At 43.7% G+C, this 17319-nt stretch overlaps 1 protein-coding gene across 3 annotated transcripts in view; it reads right to left on the bottom strand.

The window, feature by feature from the left end:
* Window positions 1-14252, bottom strand: part of Scsalpha1 (Succinyl-coenzyme A synthetase alpha subunit 1) — a 48280-nt gene extending 34028 nt beyond the window's left edge. For all 3 annotated transcript variants that reach the window (XR_012886627.1, XM_037426811.2, XM_037426810.2), the window contains exons 1-5: window positions 14101-14252; window positions 12894-12994; window positions 8162-8278; window positions 5209-5421; window positions 375-594 (exon numbers count right to left, since the gene is read on the bottom strand). Coding sequence is in view for 2 of the 3 variants with exons in the window: in XM_037426811.2 (XP_037282708.1) it covers window positions 375-594; window positions 5209-5421; window positions 8162-8278; window positions 12894-12994; window positions 14101-14137 (688 nt within the window). In the remaining variant the exon portion in view is untranslated. The remainder of the gene's footprint in view (window positions 1-374; window positions 595-5208; window positions 5422-8161; window positions 8279-12893; window positions 12995-14100) is intronic.
* Between the last annotated feature and the right edge of the window lie 3067 nt (window positions 14253-17319).

The following is a 17319-nucleotide window of genomic DNA, read 5'->3' as shown; positions in this document are numbered from 1 at the left end:
TTATTATTTTAAGTGCATATACTGCGTGCATTAGGACTAACACACATTATGTCGTATGCATTTGCAAAATCCCCACGTAATTTGTGCACCCCCTTCTTGGAGCCTCTACATTACGAAAAAAAGTGTGCAAATTATGCGAGTAAATACGGTAATATGAATGTGATTGCTCGCAAAAGCTTTTCAAGGCTCCTTCATTACTGGTAATGAGTATTATGCTTCTACCTCGTGTTTCACTGACACTTACCACAACCATCTTGGCCCAAAAAATTCAAAAATAAAATTCATTTGATAGGCATGGTTTAAGAAGCACTCAATACTGTCATGCAGAAACACTATTCAGGAGCACCATTTGAAGACGGACAGTCACCACTGACCTTTTGTATCTGGGTCTTTCAAGAAGATGTCGATGCAGTCAATGAAGTTGGTCCCATTAAAGGGGTCTCCACCAATTCCAACACACAGTGACTGGCCAAGGCCCACTTGTGTTGTCTGATGCACCGCCTCATAGGTCAAAGTGCCCGATCTTGACACAATGCCAATTTTGCCCTTCTGGTGAATATGGCCGGGCATGATACCAATCTTGCACTCCTCAGGCTGTAACACCACCAACAGCATGTGTTAAACACATCCGAAAAAAGAAGCTGTACTTGTGGTCTGTGGAAGCAGACTATTTATATTCTATCCAAACGCAGCTATCCTTTGTAAAAATGTAATGGGCAAAAAATATCTAGCTTTTTACAAAATACTGGGCAGATATGCACTACGGGTACGAAGACTGAGGAAGCATCAAAGCTGGTTGCACTGGTCTCCTCCTAACCCTCACTACCCCCCCCTTTTTTTTTCACAGATTGCTATATTTACTATGCTATACAATACATGGCTATGCTTGCTCTGGATTAAATAGTCAACCTCGTGCCAAGTGCACAACCACACAGATGAAGAAAACACATAGAGAGGATGGGCACTCACTTACAACTGTTTATTTCTTGAGGAAACAGGTTATTATAAAGCCACTTCTCGTCAACACAAGCACAACATGAGGCTTACCACATAAAAAAACGGGGTATTAATTGTGCTAGCAAAACTTCACTCAACCTGTGTTAGTTGGAAGCACGTTATCTAAAGAGCATGTGTCCAATAGCATGATTAGGTAAGGATGTACAGATCAGGTTGCGCATGTGCTGTATGGTAGTGAATTTCTTCGGTATGGTAGTGAATTTGGCACCAAGTCGACTATTTAATTCAGACATGTACCAACTAACCCAACAGCGATTTCTACTAAAGTATGCTTGCTCTCTTTTCTTATCACTTTCCCTCTCTATTACTTTCTCTATCTTTATTTTTCTCCCGCCCTCTCTGAACTCGTTTCATCGCCAAACAGTTATTGCATCCCATGCTGGACAAATCAGTGCATATGTTCTGGGAATAAAGCAGTAGATGAAGTATGTGCGAAAAGGAGTTAGGATGATAGCTTTCTGATGTCACCACACGACATCACAAAAATACTGTGATAATCTGAGATCTTAATACATTTCTTGTTTGCGAATAAAAACTCATTACTCATTAGTGCTAATGGGGCACATACACTGAGCAATGCTATCGCAAAGTTCTATATCACACGCGACTTATAGCTCGTAGTCAACTGGTAGTTTATCTGGTAAATGTTCTGAAAGACTGCCAATGCAGCCTGATGGTTATGTTTCTACCAATAATAAAGACGATGCACTAAGAAAATACAAACAGTGTATTGAAGACAACTGTCAAGTAAGTGATGCCATCAGGTTGCATCAAGCGAGAATCAGTCTGGTGAAGTTACGTTATAGATCAGTAATGTGTGCTAGGCTGTGCCGTTTTCAACAATGTTGCAGGAGTTTAAGTGCTACCTACATATTAATCTTGATGGCACGAACGACACCACTTTTTTTTTTTTTGCCAAGAGCAACAAATATGTGAGCAGTGATGAGTAGTTGAGTTAAATTTATTGTTAATGGTAATTTTACGTCTGCAACAATAAGTAGAATCCTGAGGACATTATTCTTTTCAGTTGCTTCACTTCACGTTATACTCATAATATATATTTCTTACTTTTCTGCAGAGACCAAAAGCATTCCCTGACTTTAGTATACTTACAATGGCATAACTTGCATGCGAGCACACGATCGCCTTTTAAAAATGCCCCTTCCATGCTACTTCCAATATGTAGGTTAGACGAATACCTCGTGAATACCCTGGTAGTGCTAGCCTAGCTGGCCCCTACCACACTGCAACTCCAACCAAACTCTCAGCAACTCGTACTGCTATAGTGGTACAGCATTGACAAACTGCCAATGAGGACCCAGACTGAAGACACCGGCACTACTGCATTCTTGCTTTCAATCAAGCATTTTCATGTTCCCTAACTTCTGAACATTTCGAAGCGTGGCCTGTGGCTAGTTATGTGCTCTACATGGGGCTTAAGACTTACGAAATTTCTGGCTTATGCAATCAGCAAGACTTCTTTCAGCCAGCCAGCTATCAGGTTGAAATGCGTGCCCTGGCAAGGATGCTTCGAATTATTATATTCTACGCATAAGGCAACATGCCACAAACTACTTGGGGTATGTAGGCTCTTCATCAGAGGCCTTTGGCCCAAAAGGTATAACCAGGGTTGGAAGAGTGCTTCAATCTTTTGGAGCAGTAAAAGGGGCATTTTGGAGCAGCTCTTGAGCACCAAAAAGCGTATTTCGGAGCATCAAAATTTAGTTTTGGAGCATATTTTTTCGATCACACATCACTGTTAATTAACATTTTCATTTTCTCCTTGCTTTCTCATCAACACGAAAAACTCCAAATTCAGTGGTTTTTACTAAGCATTAATTGCTGATCAAGACACCAAATTGATATATATGTATATATATATATATAAATAGGCAGGCATGGTGGTTGAGTGGCCGCACCGTTGCAAGTAGTCAAGTAGATCCCCCGTGAGCAGTCACAACGTGGTTTATTTCGACATTTCAGCCAGAGTCTGGCCTTTATCAGGATTGAGGGTACAGTTTGTTGGTGCTCAGCTTTATACAATCTTAAATCAGAGGGGGAGAGAAAGAAAAAGGGAAAATATAGAAAAGAAAAAAAGAAAGAAAGAAGAAAAAAAAGAAAAAGAGAATATAAGATGGACTCCCCCGGTGCCCCTTTCACTCTTCCTTCCCCTTCCGCCTTCATCTCTCTTCCTTTTCTTCTTTTCACCTTTAGGATGTCTGCGGTCTGTGTATCCTTCCTTTCACTAACGCATTGTTCCCGACCAGACGGCACCTCCAGGCTCTGGGGCTTCGGTGTGGGGGGAAAAGAGCTTTTTTAAGATGTTTAAGCCTTTAACTACTCAGCGCCTTGTCGACATCTCGTCGTTGAAAGAGAGGCGCCGCGCATTGCCGCAGAGGCTGGAAAGCAGGCGCCTCCCAGGTGATCCAACAGACGAATACAAACGTATCGTATCAACAGAACTAAAGAAACTGTTGGATGCAGAAAAGATAACCAACACTGACCACAAACTAAAACTCGGCTAAATTTGGTGATACACATGCAAATCGCCGTTTAGGTGTAGCAGGTTAGACTGGCGCAGAATGACGCAACACTTTCACTCCTGTATAATGCAAGGCAAAAAGCTCAGATGGCATGGAATATGTATTGAGGCCGAGACAACACCATGCCACCATGAACCTTCTTTGAAAGCACTATCAATAGCCAAAAGACGGGGCATTCAAGCACTTGTTTTCTTTTTGTTATCAAGTCAAAGAAAATACAGGAGGCCTTATTTGCAGTACAATTACGGTCAGTGGCATAGCGCGGGGGTGGCACACCAGATCCATGCTGCCTCTTTCCCCCGCACCATTTTTTTTTTTGCCATGGCATATAGGGATTAATGAGACACTCAACCACATATGCCGGTTCACGTCCCACTTGAAATCAAAAAAGTGCTTCCCCCCTCCCCCCCCCCAAACAAAATTTTTGGCTACGCCCCTGATTATAATATAATAGTTAAAAATTAAAGTGAGCTATATGACAACTAGTTGCCGACAGGGACCAAACCTGCAACTTTTGAATAATGCATTCGATTATCTGACAACTGAGCCGTGACGATGGTCGTCCTCCCGTCTGCTTTATCAGGTATATCTGGGCATTTAAAGGGGAACTGCAACACTTTTCCAGCATGGTCAGGAAATGCTGCCGAACATTAGTCGAGGTTCCCGAGAACACATGAGCCAAACATTGTAGCAAAGCATGCGGCCTGGATTTTGCAATCAATTCTCAGTCAGCCAGAAATTGTTCCCTCTTCTTTCTCCAAATGATGTCATATACCCAAATGACTGACCATTGGTTAATATGGGCATCGCTACTGCAATGTGCTGCCACAATACAGAAATACAAATATTTTTTTCTTAGTACTAATGCCTCTCTGCCTTTTATTTTTTTGCTATACTACAGCGGTGCATCAGTTAGTTTCGTTTTGTCCCTCGGCCACTTCCCGCTTATTGCACCCACAAAACCGATGGCTTTCTGGTTTAGAATCTTTCAAAACGTGGCCAACTGGTTATTATCTCATTTATTGCTCCCCAGTATGCAATTATGCCTGTTTCCATGCTGGTGGTGACTGACACAAAAGATGCCGCTGTAGTGGCGTTTCCCATTTTAGAGACTTCCAAAACCGCTTCCCTTTTGTTGGCGATAAGACAAATGATGATTGTAAGTTTCGGACCTGCCTCTGCTTTCTGGATGCGCTCACAACTATATAGTTTTCTTAAAGCCCTTACCCGCGCAGTTTGCTTGCACTATAGAGGTAACATAGTGCAAGTCTTGAACTAACACTTCCAGGTTAAGTGCACAGATATAACAAACAAAAAGGACGAGAGGACTGTCACCTTAGCTCAATTGATAGATCATCGGACGGGTTATTCGAAAGTTGCAGGTTCGGTCGCTGCCAGCAGCAAATTATCTTTTTGTACACTTTGATTTCTTCATGTTTATAAAATAATTACACCACACCACAAATAACATCCCCTACAGTTTCCTAGGTTTGATTTTCCATTGGTTCTCTTCAAAGTGATAGAAATTAAATACATAATGTCCTGCAGCACAGAATGCTACTTCTACAAACTGCTACTCTACGTGTGCTAAAAGCAATAGTAATTGTACTAATTGAACAGCACATAACACTGGTGTGCCTAAGCTTACCTTTATGATGCCAGGGCAGTTTGGACCCACCAGGCGTGTCTTGCTCTGTTGAATAAGCTCGTTCTTGACACGCACCATGTCCTGTTGTGGGATTCCCTCAGTGATACACACCACTAATGGAACCTCAGCTTCCATGGCTTCTAAGATGGCCTTGGCGGCGCCAGGGGCCGGCACATAGATGACGCTTGCCTCGGCACCCGTTTCTGCCCGAGCCTACAATTGCATTATTAGCAACGAAAATAAGGCTACAGTTCACAGGATATCATGTAATGCAAGTGACAGAATCAGGCTATAGTAAGCAAAATGCTTCTCATACAAGCTAAGATGTCATTTAATATACAGTAGACTTTCAGTAAACAGAAATCTGTTAAACGGAACTGCTGCTTAAAGGGACTGACAACTGCCTCTGATTTAATTGATTTCATACTCCACCCTTGTTTATCTCTCAGTAAACGAAACACATGTTAGACGAAACACATTTTCCCGGTCCCTTCAGGTTTCATTTAACGAGAGTCTACAGCAGTTTAATATGAACACCAAATGGTAACTGCTCTTTTCTGCACTCTCATTAAATGGAACCTTTCGTGCAGCACTTGTCTTCTCCTTTGTGCCTGCTGCCGACATGTACGGATGGCAAGGCTCGTCAAGCAGCGTTCAATACCCTGCTTTTTTCTCGTCATCCCCAATTTGTGCGTACAAGCTGAAATAAATACTTGACTGACTGAAAAAAAGAAGGGTAATTAATTGAGAGATTCATTTTCATTGTTAGACACAACTTACCATGGCAGAGCTCACATGACTTGTCTTTTATAAATTTATTCGAATAAAAAGAGAGTTCTACACCAGTGCAATAAACAGCTGCAAACAGTTTTAGACTACGTAACCAAGCAGAGGCACCTCTTTCTGAAAGCTGATAGTGGTGCGAAGTGAAGACACACGTCCCACCAAAACTTCCCACCACGAAGGAAATCATTTACGGCCTACAGTTTTCATTCTAGATTACTGAGATATGCTGATTTACTTTGCTACTCTCTCACTTTTAGCATCAAGGGCCAAGCAACGAAAGCAATACCAACAAATTGGAATGTTATACAAACTAAGGCTAGCAACCAATTCACTTGGATTCGATGTCTCACTACTCTACAAAATGCTGGTATAACAGAACATGAACAATCCAGGTACAGAAACAGTTTTCCTACTGCATCATATCAATGCAAAGCAAGTGATGAGAATACAGCAGGCACAAGAATATACGAGCAGTCTACTGATGTCTGTTCAGATAGTGTGCACAAGCCTGTGCTCTCCACAGCACCTTTTTTATAAATCAGTTGCTTCTCGACTGACTGAGCCTCACCCCTCTTCCACCAGTGCCACTTCAGGCTCCTTCATTCGACGAAAAATGGGTGGGGCATTCATTGCTGATATCACAACCTCCATGACCTTGACACCCCGTAGCCAACACGCTAACAGAAAAAAAAAAATTCTGCAAAAATGCAACAGATGACAGAACAACCTTTGTACCCAAAATCGTTAACGTGCCTCATGGTCACTCAGCCCAAGAGAGTAGCACAAGCTGTCTGCTTCCCAGTAGCACATGCACCCCAATAGACATGGGTGGGCGTGGTCACTCTGTACACTTTAAGACACAAACCAACACAACGAGGGGTAAAAATATGTGCTTCTAAAAAGAATCTACAGATTCTGCAGGCAGTAGAATCTGCTAAATCATGCCAGAGTTGCCCTACGGTGGGATTTATTTGAATGCTCAGTAAAGAACGTGAAGGAACAAGAGTCACACAGTGAGAGAGAGAGGGGGGGGGGGGGCAAAAAAACATACCGGTACGTCATTGACAGCAAATGAGGTAACAGGTTCATAAGCTCTCCTCCTAGGTGCAAAGAAACACATCCTGTTGCAAGCAGACACTGCTATGAACAGCTCAGCGAAATCTTGAACTCATGAGCAGCAAGGAGAGTTTACAAGTAAAGTGCGATTATGCCATTTTTTCAGGCGCCATCTTTTCACAGAAAAGCCTGTGCTCACTCTTTTCAGCTGCAGATGCCTGCTGCTTTGCCTTCGAACAACAGATAGCATGCTACTGGCCAACAGCCAATATACATGAAGAGCGGCGTTTGCATCAGGTACGCTTCTTGCCACGCGGTGCCACCATATGGCGGCGGCGCACTCCATAGTCTGCTAACATTACACAGTAGCCACAGTGGCGCCCACAGGAATCGAAACTGGAGAGATGGATCATGCTTCATCATTGATGCACAAGGTCATTTCGTGCACTAATGTTAATTCTTTACTCTGTGCCATCTCTCGCTATGTAACTTCCAGCACACTCGTCGGGGCGACAGAAGAAATAAAATGGCTAAAGCGTGAAACGAATCCTTTTTGCTCCACTTGTTCTTATCGGATTCAAGAAACTTTTTGGCAATCATTTTGCAAGGCAATAAAGCTCTAATACTGAGGTCATCCAATGAATACTCGTAAAAGTGGTTCAGGACCTCTTTAAATGATGTGAATACATTTAAAATTTTCAATGCCTTTTCTCCCTACAATCTGCCCCTCTTTGTCTTAAATAAATATGGACAAATGTTCATTATTCATTATATATGCAAAGCTCACATCTTATCATTTGCTCTGATTAGGTAAATACCTTCTGCAATCCTATATCCATTGCTAAATAAATACTAAGTTTCAATGTCTACAAAAACTGCACGAAAAAGAGACAAGAAACAGAAAAGGCACACACACAAGCACAGTTTTTCACGCTTTTTGTAGTTGCGAATCACGAACTCGCCCAGGATTCAGTCCTATAAAGTTCCAATGCTTTCCTTTGTTTGTTTTCTTCATTGCTTGCGCTACTGCTGGATGCAATACAAGACATCAGTGGAAAACAACCATGGCATTATCTGCCTTTCGTTAGTAAATGTATGCCACACAACTTACCTCTTTGACAGTGTTGAAGACTGGGAGGCCCAAATGAGTCTGGCCACCTTTGCCCGGGGACACGCCAGCAACAAGTCGTGTGCCATACTCGAGTGCCTGCTTACTGTGGAATGTACCCTGCAATTTTTATAGAAACAGAAGGCAAACATGAAATAAGGCCGCTAACTACATTCTATTCTTTCAATATATTACCTTTTTTTTGGGGGAAAAAGAAAAGGTGAGGGGAGGGGTTAAGCAGAAGAAATAAAAAATCTTCAACATTATTCCACTGAAACTAAATTCTCTCTCTCTCTTTTTTTTAACAGAAAAAAAAAGGTAGCTTATGAATACCCAAAAAAAGCCGAATTGAAGGTCGGAACTATCTGTTTTCAATTTCGATAAGGATTTTTAAAGAATAAATCTTCATGGAGAAAAACCACTGCACTTTAAATTTGCTTTTATGTGCTGTACTATGCACTTGAATTGAATTCAAGTGCACTGTGCACATGAATTAGATACAGGATTACTGAAATTTTTGCAGAATCAGAGCATTGATAACACGTGAGCTTCGCATCATATAACCCAGGCAGCATGAAATGCATTGTTGTAGTCATCAATATTTCAAAAAAAAAAAAAAGGCAATACTATCTCAAGCATTTCGAAGGCAATGAGTGATATAGATGCAAGCTTCGTTTTCATGGAATTCCCAATAATGCATCTCTGACTCGCCACAATTTTAACAGAACTGGACTAAGAACTACAGGTTTGTTGACAAGGCACATAAAAGAAGTTACTCTATATTCCTCAGCAATGGAGCGTGAGATGCCAGAAAATCTTGATAACATAGAAATTGCAGTTTCTGTCTCAGTGCATAAGTAGAAAAGAACATGCGAGTGTCAAAGCTACAATGTAAGTAGCATGACTTAAGATGTTGGACAAGTGGAGCTGTGGTGAAAGTGACACTTGCCCGCAAATTCCTCACCAATGAGTGAGTTGCGGGGCTTCAGTTGCTTTCAAAGAACACCCTGTTCATACTGATTCTGTGAATACTGACAAGACAAACTAGACAATCTTATACAGGACTAGCATGTTTCCCCTTTGTCCACAATGCGGCCAGCCAGTGTCCACATTAAGATGGTACAAATGCATCAGGAAAATTTAGTGCCTACAAGACTCATCAGTAATGGCACACATCTGTAGTGGTAATGCCGCATTAACAAGCCACACAGCTGAACTCAATTGGCAACTCAGACCACATGCATAGTTCACACAGCATGGCTCATGCTGCTGTCACTGATGAGCAATGTACATGATGGTGAAACAATGCATGAAACAAAAGACACATGGAGACAAAAGGAAAAGACAAAAAAAAAGGAATGGACATGAAAAGAATGATATATGTCAACAAAATGGCACTAGTAATGCTCATTCATGGTAATGTTCAAGGACTTCAAGAAAAGTGGCAATCAAACAGCAAGAATGAATCCTTAATGGCAAAAAAAGGAAAAAAAATAAAGGACAGATATTTATGTAATTATTTCTCTTTAACTCATGATGGTGCATATTTCTAGAAGAGCTTAGCCGTGGTCACTACCTACATCAGCATAATTCTTGATTGATATGTTGGGTTTAACGTCTCAAAACCACCATATGATTATGAGAGACGCCGTAGGGGAGGGCTCCGGAAATTTTGACCACCTGGGGTTCTTTACTGTGCACCCAAATCTGAGCACACGTGCCTACAGCATTTCCGCCTCCATCGGAAACGCAGCCCCACAGCCGAGATTCGATCCCGCGACCCCTAGACCACCGCGGCGGAGCATCAGCACAATTCTTACACAAAGAAGGAAGCAAAGACCTGGAATATTATTACCTCAAAGCATGTTTTCAGTATAAGGCACACTGCAGGATTGATAACTAATTTTGACCAGCTGGGTTCTTTAAGGCTAGTAAACAGGCTCCGGCTTTTCTTTTTTTTTTTCATTTTTTTACAACGCCCAAACAAGCTTCCAAATTTGTGCATAGAGATGAGGTAATTGCATTTTAAGAATATCCCATTGTTGCATGATGTTCAGATGCTCCATTATCAAAAACAATTCTTGCACTTCTCTCCAGTTCATGTGCAGTTTTCCTCGTCCATGAAGTGATGTAAAGTTGCCAATGGAAAACTTTACATTGCACCAACTTCGTCGACTGGTTCGCTACAGTACAATACGGCACCTTCGCTGCCAAATTTACATTTGCCTGCGCATTCACGCGTGTGTCGCATGGGCGGGTCATTGGGCACTCCATGCTTGCAATAATTCTATGTTTGCTGCACGAAAACACCCATGTGTAACATGAACTACCAATAAGATGCGGCTTGTTGTATGTCATTGTGCAGCAAACATTTTCAACATGGCAGCAACATAGTTATGAACATCAACGCACACTGCTTCTGCTCTGTTTGCTTGTGTGCATCTTCTTTCTTCATTCGTGACAGAATTCTGTGGAACGTGTGGCTGGAAAAGTACTGTCTCCAACTTACTAAGTCACCTGTTGCCTAAGGTAGCAGGCAACAGAAATTTAATAGTGCAGTTTAAAAAGAAGTGAAAAGGAACTTAGTTATATAGTTTACAGCTTTTATAGAGTCACGTATTTGCACATTAAGTTGTAGCTGTGCACACTAGAAAAATGTATCAGTCCACGGAACATGCACAAGGAGTGCATGAAAATCATGTCTTCCAAGAATCCATCTGAAACAAGACACTTAGTTTCCCATTGGCCAAAATTGCAGCTGCTAACAATTCCGTGTATTATTACACAATTCAAAACAACTTTAAATGACAGCTGTGTTGATTGGACTAAATATATGAGCCTGCTGACATTTTTAAATCAACAAAGTATGCTTAGCTTAGACCCTTTCAGATGCGTCATGCATTGAAGGGACACTAAAACGAAACGATTAATTGTTTTAGATTGATAAACTGAACTCTGAGAATACTAATGTCATAAGTTCATTATTAGCAGAGAAAATCAGGGTTGAAGTTCGAATTTTAAATTTCGTGCCTGACATAAGATATTCCACAATGTATTTTTCTTATATTCGCCACATTGGCAGGATGAAATTTTTTGAAACTTCGTATGCTAAGTCAATGGCACCCACTGATGACAATGTACTTCAATTTTATTGATTAAAAGATACGTAGGACTCAGTAGATGCCTTCAAAATTTATGACATCGTAGTGTCTGGTGTGGGAATGTCGAGGTGGCATCTCCACCCGCAGTTTGCTTTCGCACATTTTCTCGCCCACAAAGTGTCATGCCGCGGTAAGAGTGGTGTTTTCGGGATTGTGAAAGTGTACTTTACTAATACGTGAAAAACTTTTTTGCTCTTCAGTGTCCCTTTAATGGAAACAATCCATGTAAAAACTGCTGCTAGGAGGCTGCTACAGCTCCAGCGCCTGGGAAGATTTGCTTGAGTCTGACAAGATTTGCTCCACCACTGCATCGTCTTCGTGCTTCCCCGATGTATGTAGTAGTAGTAGGTAGCCACAGGTGGCACATACCTGATTTAGAGCAGGTATGTGCCACAGGGGATGCGATATGAGAGATGGCGGTACTTAGAGTGTTTACTAGATGGACACATGGACAATTGAACAGACCGAATAGCAGACAGCAAACTCCCTGTGCGTAACCTCCGTGGCTTCAGCAAGCTTTAGCGAGGGTTGCGCTGCAGTGCCATTAATATAGTGAACTAGTATATAGCCATGAACTAGAGGTGGTGAAAGATGGGAAGTAGACACGAAGCGCAGGCCGTAAGAAAGTGTTTGAGTGCCACCTCTTGTTTAGTCCTTGGAATGTCAGCTGGATGGCGGTAATTCTATATGCTCTATATGATGAAATGATGCGAGATGGTGAAACTTGGAGCGTTCACAAGATGGATGGACGGGCAGAGAGACAGACAGAAAGTTAGATGCACTGATGGACGCACAGATGACGGACAAATGCATGGATGCACGGACGGTTGCACAGATTTGATTGATTGATTTGTGGGGTCTAACGTCCCAAAACCACCATTTGATTATGAGAGACACCGTAGTGGAGGGCGACAGTTGCACAGACGAACACATGGATGGATGGAAGCAAGAACAAACTGACAGATAGATGCTTTGCCCCACTCATCATCATGCACTCCGTAGATATGCTGTGTTTCTTTTTTCTCTTTTTAGATTTGCAATATGTGCCAATGACAAAGCAAGCTCTTTCCACCATCCCCTACCGCCATGTTCACTTTCAATCACTACTTTGGAAAAGGTTAATGCATGCGTACTCAACTGAGCATTTCATTACCACAGGAGTGTAGTTTTTATTCTTAGTGGCTGTTCTTCTGCCTTCTTAAATTTTGTTCCCTAACCGAGCAAGGCCCCCCTCCCTCTCCAAATCTTGTCGTATTATCCTTTATTGTGAGGGGGGGGGGGGGGGTGCTCGGTATTTTAGGGTAATTCAAGAATGAACCGAAGCTTGTAGCTAATGTGCAGCTGCAACTGTGGACTACGACATCCACAGCTACCCGCTCCACCGCTCTAGACAAGTGCAATTGCATATGTACATGGCACACTTGAGGAAACAACTGCACCATACTAAATACTAATCAAATGCATGCACACACACCGCACACTATAAACATAAGTGTAACACAACTGGAATGGGGGTGTTTTACAGCACACTTCACCATGCAAGAATGGCTGTGCACCCATTTGACGAAGCTTACCTGTTTGCCAGTAAAGCCTTGACATATAACCTTAGTATCTTTGTTGATTTTTAAGGCATTCCGTGTATTTGTATAGCAAGTTCGAACACCTATGGGGAAAGCTGCAATAGAGAGAAAACCCATTACTGTCAGCATGTGCAGCAGAATGCGACTACGATTTCAAACAATAACCTTGGAAAAAGCTTGAAGAAAACAATGATCACGAGACTAATTACAAGACAAGATCAAACAAGGCAAATTATTAAATACTTGAAAGAAAGACAGTCCTGCCAACCGACAGTTAATTAAATCTGTTATATTCATGACAAGGCTGCAATGCTCGTCAGCACAGAAGGATCCCGTCACACGGTGACATAGATAACACCACTCACGCGTTTATGGCAGCTTCTGTGCGGCCTCTTGACCTCCCAGAAATAATGAGGTCACAATGCCAATTTTTCAACAAAGGCAACCCCTCAAAAACTGCGAATTGTGACATTCTTCAACTGTTCAGATCATTGTAGCCGACATCCTGAAATCGGACACACAGCTACGTGTACGTACGCGTTAATCGGTTTTTAATGAGACATATCGCCACAACTGAAACTACTTTTTAGTCAATCATGTCGACCCTTCATACAAGTGAAAACGACGTCGTGCAGTTTGTCTTTATTAAACTTAACGTAAAAATAAAGATCATGCCCTCTTTCGCTTAGCAACAGCGGCAAGATATGCTTCACGGATGCAGAGAGGTCAAATGTATCGCTGCTTGCGCTTGATCGATACGAAAACATGCAACAGCTATAGCATGATGCCTCAGCTTTCAGCCCTGCATTGACGCTACTGCTGAACACATGTGAGCAAAAGCCTGATAAGAGTTACATATCTAATACTCGGTACTATCGGACTGCCGTATTTGCCCCGAGCGTCCGGTCACCGGGCTTCCACGTGTTAACGTTGCACAGAATTTTCTTACGAAACACGGGCTTTTCCACATTGCCGGTAAGACTCGCAGGTATTTTCTTTTCTCGCAAGGGCAGTTAAAACTGCGCAATTATCGAAATCGGCGAACGCGGTTCACCACGACACACATGTACCGGTAATAACTCGCGCCCCGCGAAGAATACGCGTTATAACTCAAGTACCTGCACAATGCGGTCAGAATAAAATTCGAACTACTCCGCGAAGCCATGCGAAAGACTGAAGAAGCACAGATAAAATAACTTACTTGCAGACGCCCTGGAGACAAACCTGCAGCATGCCATGACTACCTTCGTCCCGAAGAGGTCTGCCCATGGTGGCCAGATCGGCCAGATCGCGATGGCTGGAAGGCGGCCAAAAGAGAAAGGCCGGATGGGGCGAAATCGCAAAAGCGCTCCAAAGTACACACCACACCCGAACGTGTGCGCTCGAGGCCACTACCGGGAAAACGAGAATCTTCCCGCCAAAATTCGAACGCATAAGAGACGCATTGCGTAAAATTAACTAAATAAGATATTGCCGAAAGAACGACACGGTTTTATCGGCCTTATATAAGGAAAGTCTAGTTCTCTGCAAGCCGTATAGTTAGGATATTCTAGCCACCTCAGTTAGGAGTTCGTGAAGTTCTTTACGAATAGGAGCACTGCATAAGCTCAGGCCACAGTGGTTCAGACCTACACGATATCCCCGGGCCAGAGTGTGGGCCGCCCAGACGGAGAAAGTTGTTTTTTTCGATCAGCTCAATTGGAATTCGTGCGGGCCCGGCTAATAGTTTAATTGGAACACTATTGAAGCGTTAAGATAGTCCCACTATATATCTCCCACATTGGTAGAGTTAATTGAAGAGGCGTATGCCCCACCGTGGTGGTCTAGTGGTAGGGTACCCGCAGTGGCGTAACTAGGGGGGGGCAAGGGGGTACAAGTGCCCCGGGCGCCACTAGGGAGGGGGCGCCAAGCCGAGTCCTCGGGTTGGCGCCCCCTGGAAAGGTTGTCAATGTTTTTTTCCGTAAAACCGCCTGGAAGGGGGGAGGGGCGAGGTTGTAATGTACGACTGGAAGTGGGGATGGTGGTGAAGGAAAGGGTTGCCGCAATGGCTTTTGCATCGGGAAAAGGATCCTCTATTTTCATTTTGCTGCGCTACCTCCGTGCCTTCCCATGACCCTCGGCTAAGCTTTGTTTTGTGCTCCGCAGCACTGGGTTAGATGAGTTTCAGCGAACCCCACCAGCCTCCCAAACCACTTACTGAAAGCTTCCCTGAAACCAACCACGTACGTAAACAAAATAAAATAAAAAAGTTCGAATGCACCTTTTTTGAGTAAGAACAGAAAACTCCAACGAAATAGCCGATCGTCCAACGACTAATCGTCCACGCAGCGGCGGAAGGAAGGGCGAATATAATCCGTGACCTCGGCACCAAAGGCTAAACAAAGGCGTTTATTCGCAGAGTTCTCTGGAGGAAAGACGGAGAAAGCGTGACACGACGGCGACGTTTGTTGATTCCCTGCATCGCGGGCGCCAGCAAAGCAATAGAAGGGCGGGGGTCAACGTTTCCCACATGCCATCCACCGCCATGGGCAGGTTCATCCTTTGGCCCAAAGAACACGCACCTGCGAAAAAAGCGCAGAGCGTAGTGTACCCGACAGCATGTGCCGACTGCCCCGCTTCGTACGTTGGAGAAACCAAGAACTTCCCTGAAAGAATGCGGCCGCACAAGGATGACCTCCATCAATGGAACAGCGAACGGAGCGAAACGGCAGAACACTCCGACCAGTTTAACCCCCATACCAGACCCGAGGGCGCGGTGTCTAGATGGTTGCTTTGTTTTGTACTCACCCTGCATTCCTTGGGATGCACAAATAGCGCGAAAGCTTAGGTACGAGAAACTTGGGCCTGGGAAGCGCCCGTGCCGTCAAGATTTTTGCAGTGTGGACTGGAAGAGAACAATGACGGGTAAGGGACTTCCGGAAGTTTGAATAAAAAAAGAAAAATACTATACAAAAACGCGGGCGTAGCTCATCGAAATCAGAACTGGTGGCCCTTGGCCTCCGAAATGGCCCGCCGCGCGCCAGTAGGCAATCGCGGAAGCCTACATTAGCGCTAATAATAATAATAATATAATAATAATAATAATATTATTTAATATTATTATTATTATTATTATTAATATTATTAATATTATTATTATTATTATAATTAATATTATTATTATTATTATTATATAATAATAATAATAATAATAATAATAATAATAACAAACATTATCACGGGCATAATGAGGGGCGCGGAAATATATTTGCCCTGGGCGCCGTCCTATCTAGTTACGCCACTGGGTACCCGGCTGATGACCCGCAGGTCGCGGGATCGCGTCCTCGATGCGGCGGCTGCATTTTCGATGGAGGCGAAAATGCTGTAGGCTCGCGTGCTCAGATTTGGGTGCAAGTTGAAGAAGCCCAGGTGATCGAAATTTTCAGAACCCTTCAATACAGCGTCTCTCATAATCATATTGTCGCATGTTGTTAGGCACCAGCCGAAGTCCTGCGCCGCTTCCTGCTGCTTTGAATTCTGCCACACCAACGGACAAGCCAAACGCGCCAAGCTATAAACGCGCCATGCAACGCTGGCTGCACGTGTCACCACATCACGCGCTGGACAAGGAACGCTAGCGGTTTTTCGAGGAGCAGCTCGAGGCGAGACGCTAGAGAAGTTGACGAGGTTTTGACCAGTGAGCTCACAACCTTTGTAATTTTAGTTGACGGGCACAAGTTCGCCATTAATAAATAGTTGTTTTAGCTTCCGGCACTGTATTTGTTCGTTACAAACTGGTGGAGGTGCTGGGTATGATTCCAAGCCCATCTCAGCATAGGGAACATAGCCCAGAACCCCGAAGGTTGGAGCCAGCGCTGTTGACTCCCGTACACCGACGAACAAGTCGTCGCCTACGAGGTGAGCAGCCCGAGTTTGGTGCCCTCTTCGATTCTTCGAGACCAGCGGAGGACGTAAGTTCTGGAGCCCCTGCAATGGCCACCCAAGCGACTTCATTTCCCTCGCATATCGTCATGGACCCGCCCCGCATACCAGAGGTATTTCACGGTGATATTTTCGAGGATTCCGAGGACTGGCTCGACGGTTTCGAACGCGTTGCCAGACTGAACGGTTGGAACGCAGACCGGAAACTTCGCTACGTCTACGTGGCACTGCAAGATCCTGCACGTACGTGGTTCGAAAACCACGAAGCGTCCTTATTATCGTGGGACGACTTTCGAAGAGAGTTTCTTGCTACGTACCCAAACACGGACCGCGAAGAAAAGGCAGAGGCCGCTCTTCAGACGCGAAACCAACGGAACAACGAGAGCATCGCCATGTACATTGAAGACATGTCTCGACTGTTCCGCCGGACCGACCAGAACATGGCTGAGGAAAAGAAGTTGCGGCACCTGATGCGTGGAGTGAAGGAGGAGCTTTTTGC

This window comes from Rhipicephalus microplus, chromosome X (genome assembly GCF_043290135.1).
Source record: "Rhipicephalus microplus isolate Deutch F79 chromosome X, USDA_Rmic, whole genome shotgun sequence".
Lineage (NCBI taxonomy): Eukaryota > Metazoa > Arthropoda > Arachnida > Ixodida > Ixodidae > Rhipicephalus > Rhipicephalus microplus.
Note: the sequence above shows the minus strand (reverse complement) of the source record. Positions and strands in the feature narration are given on the sequence as shown.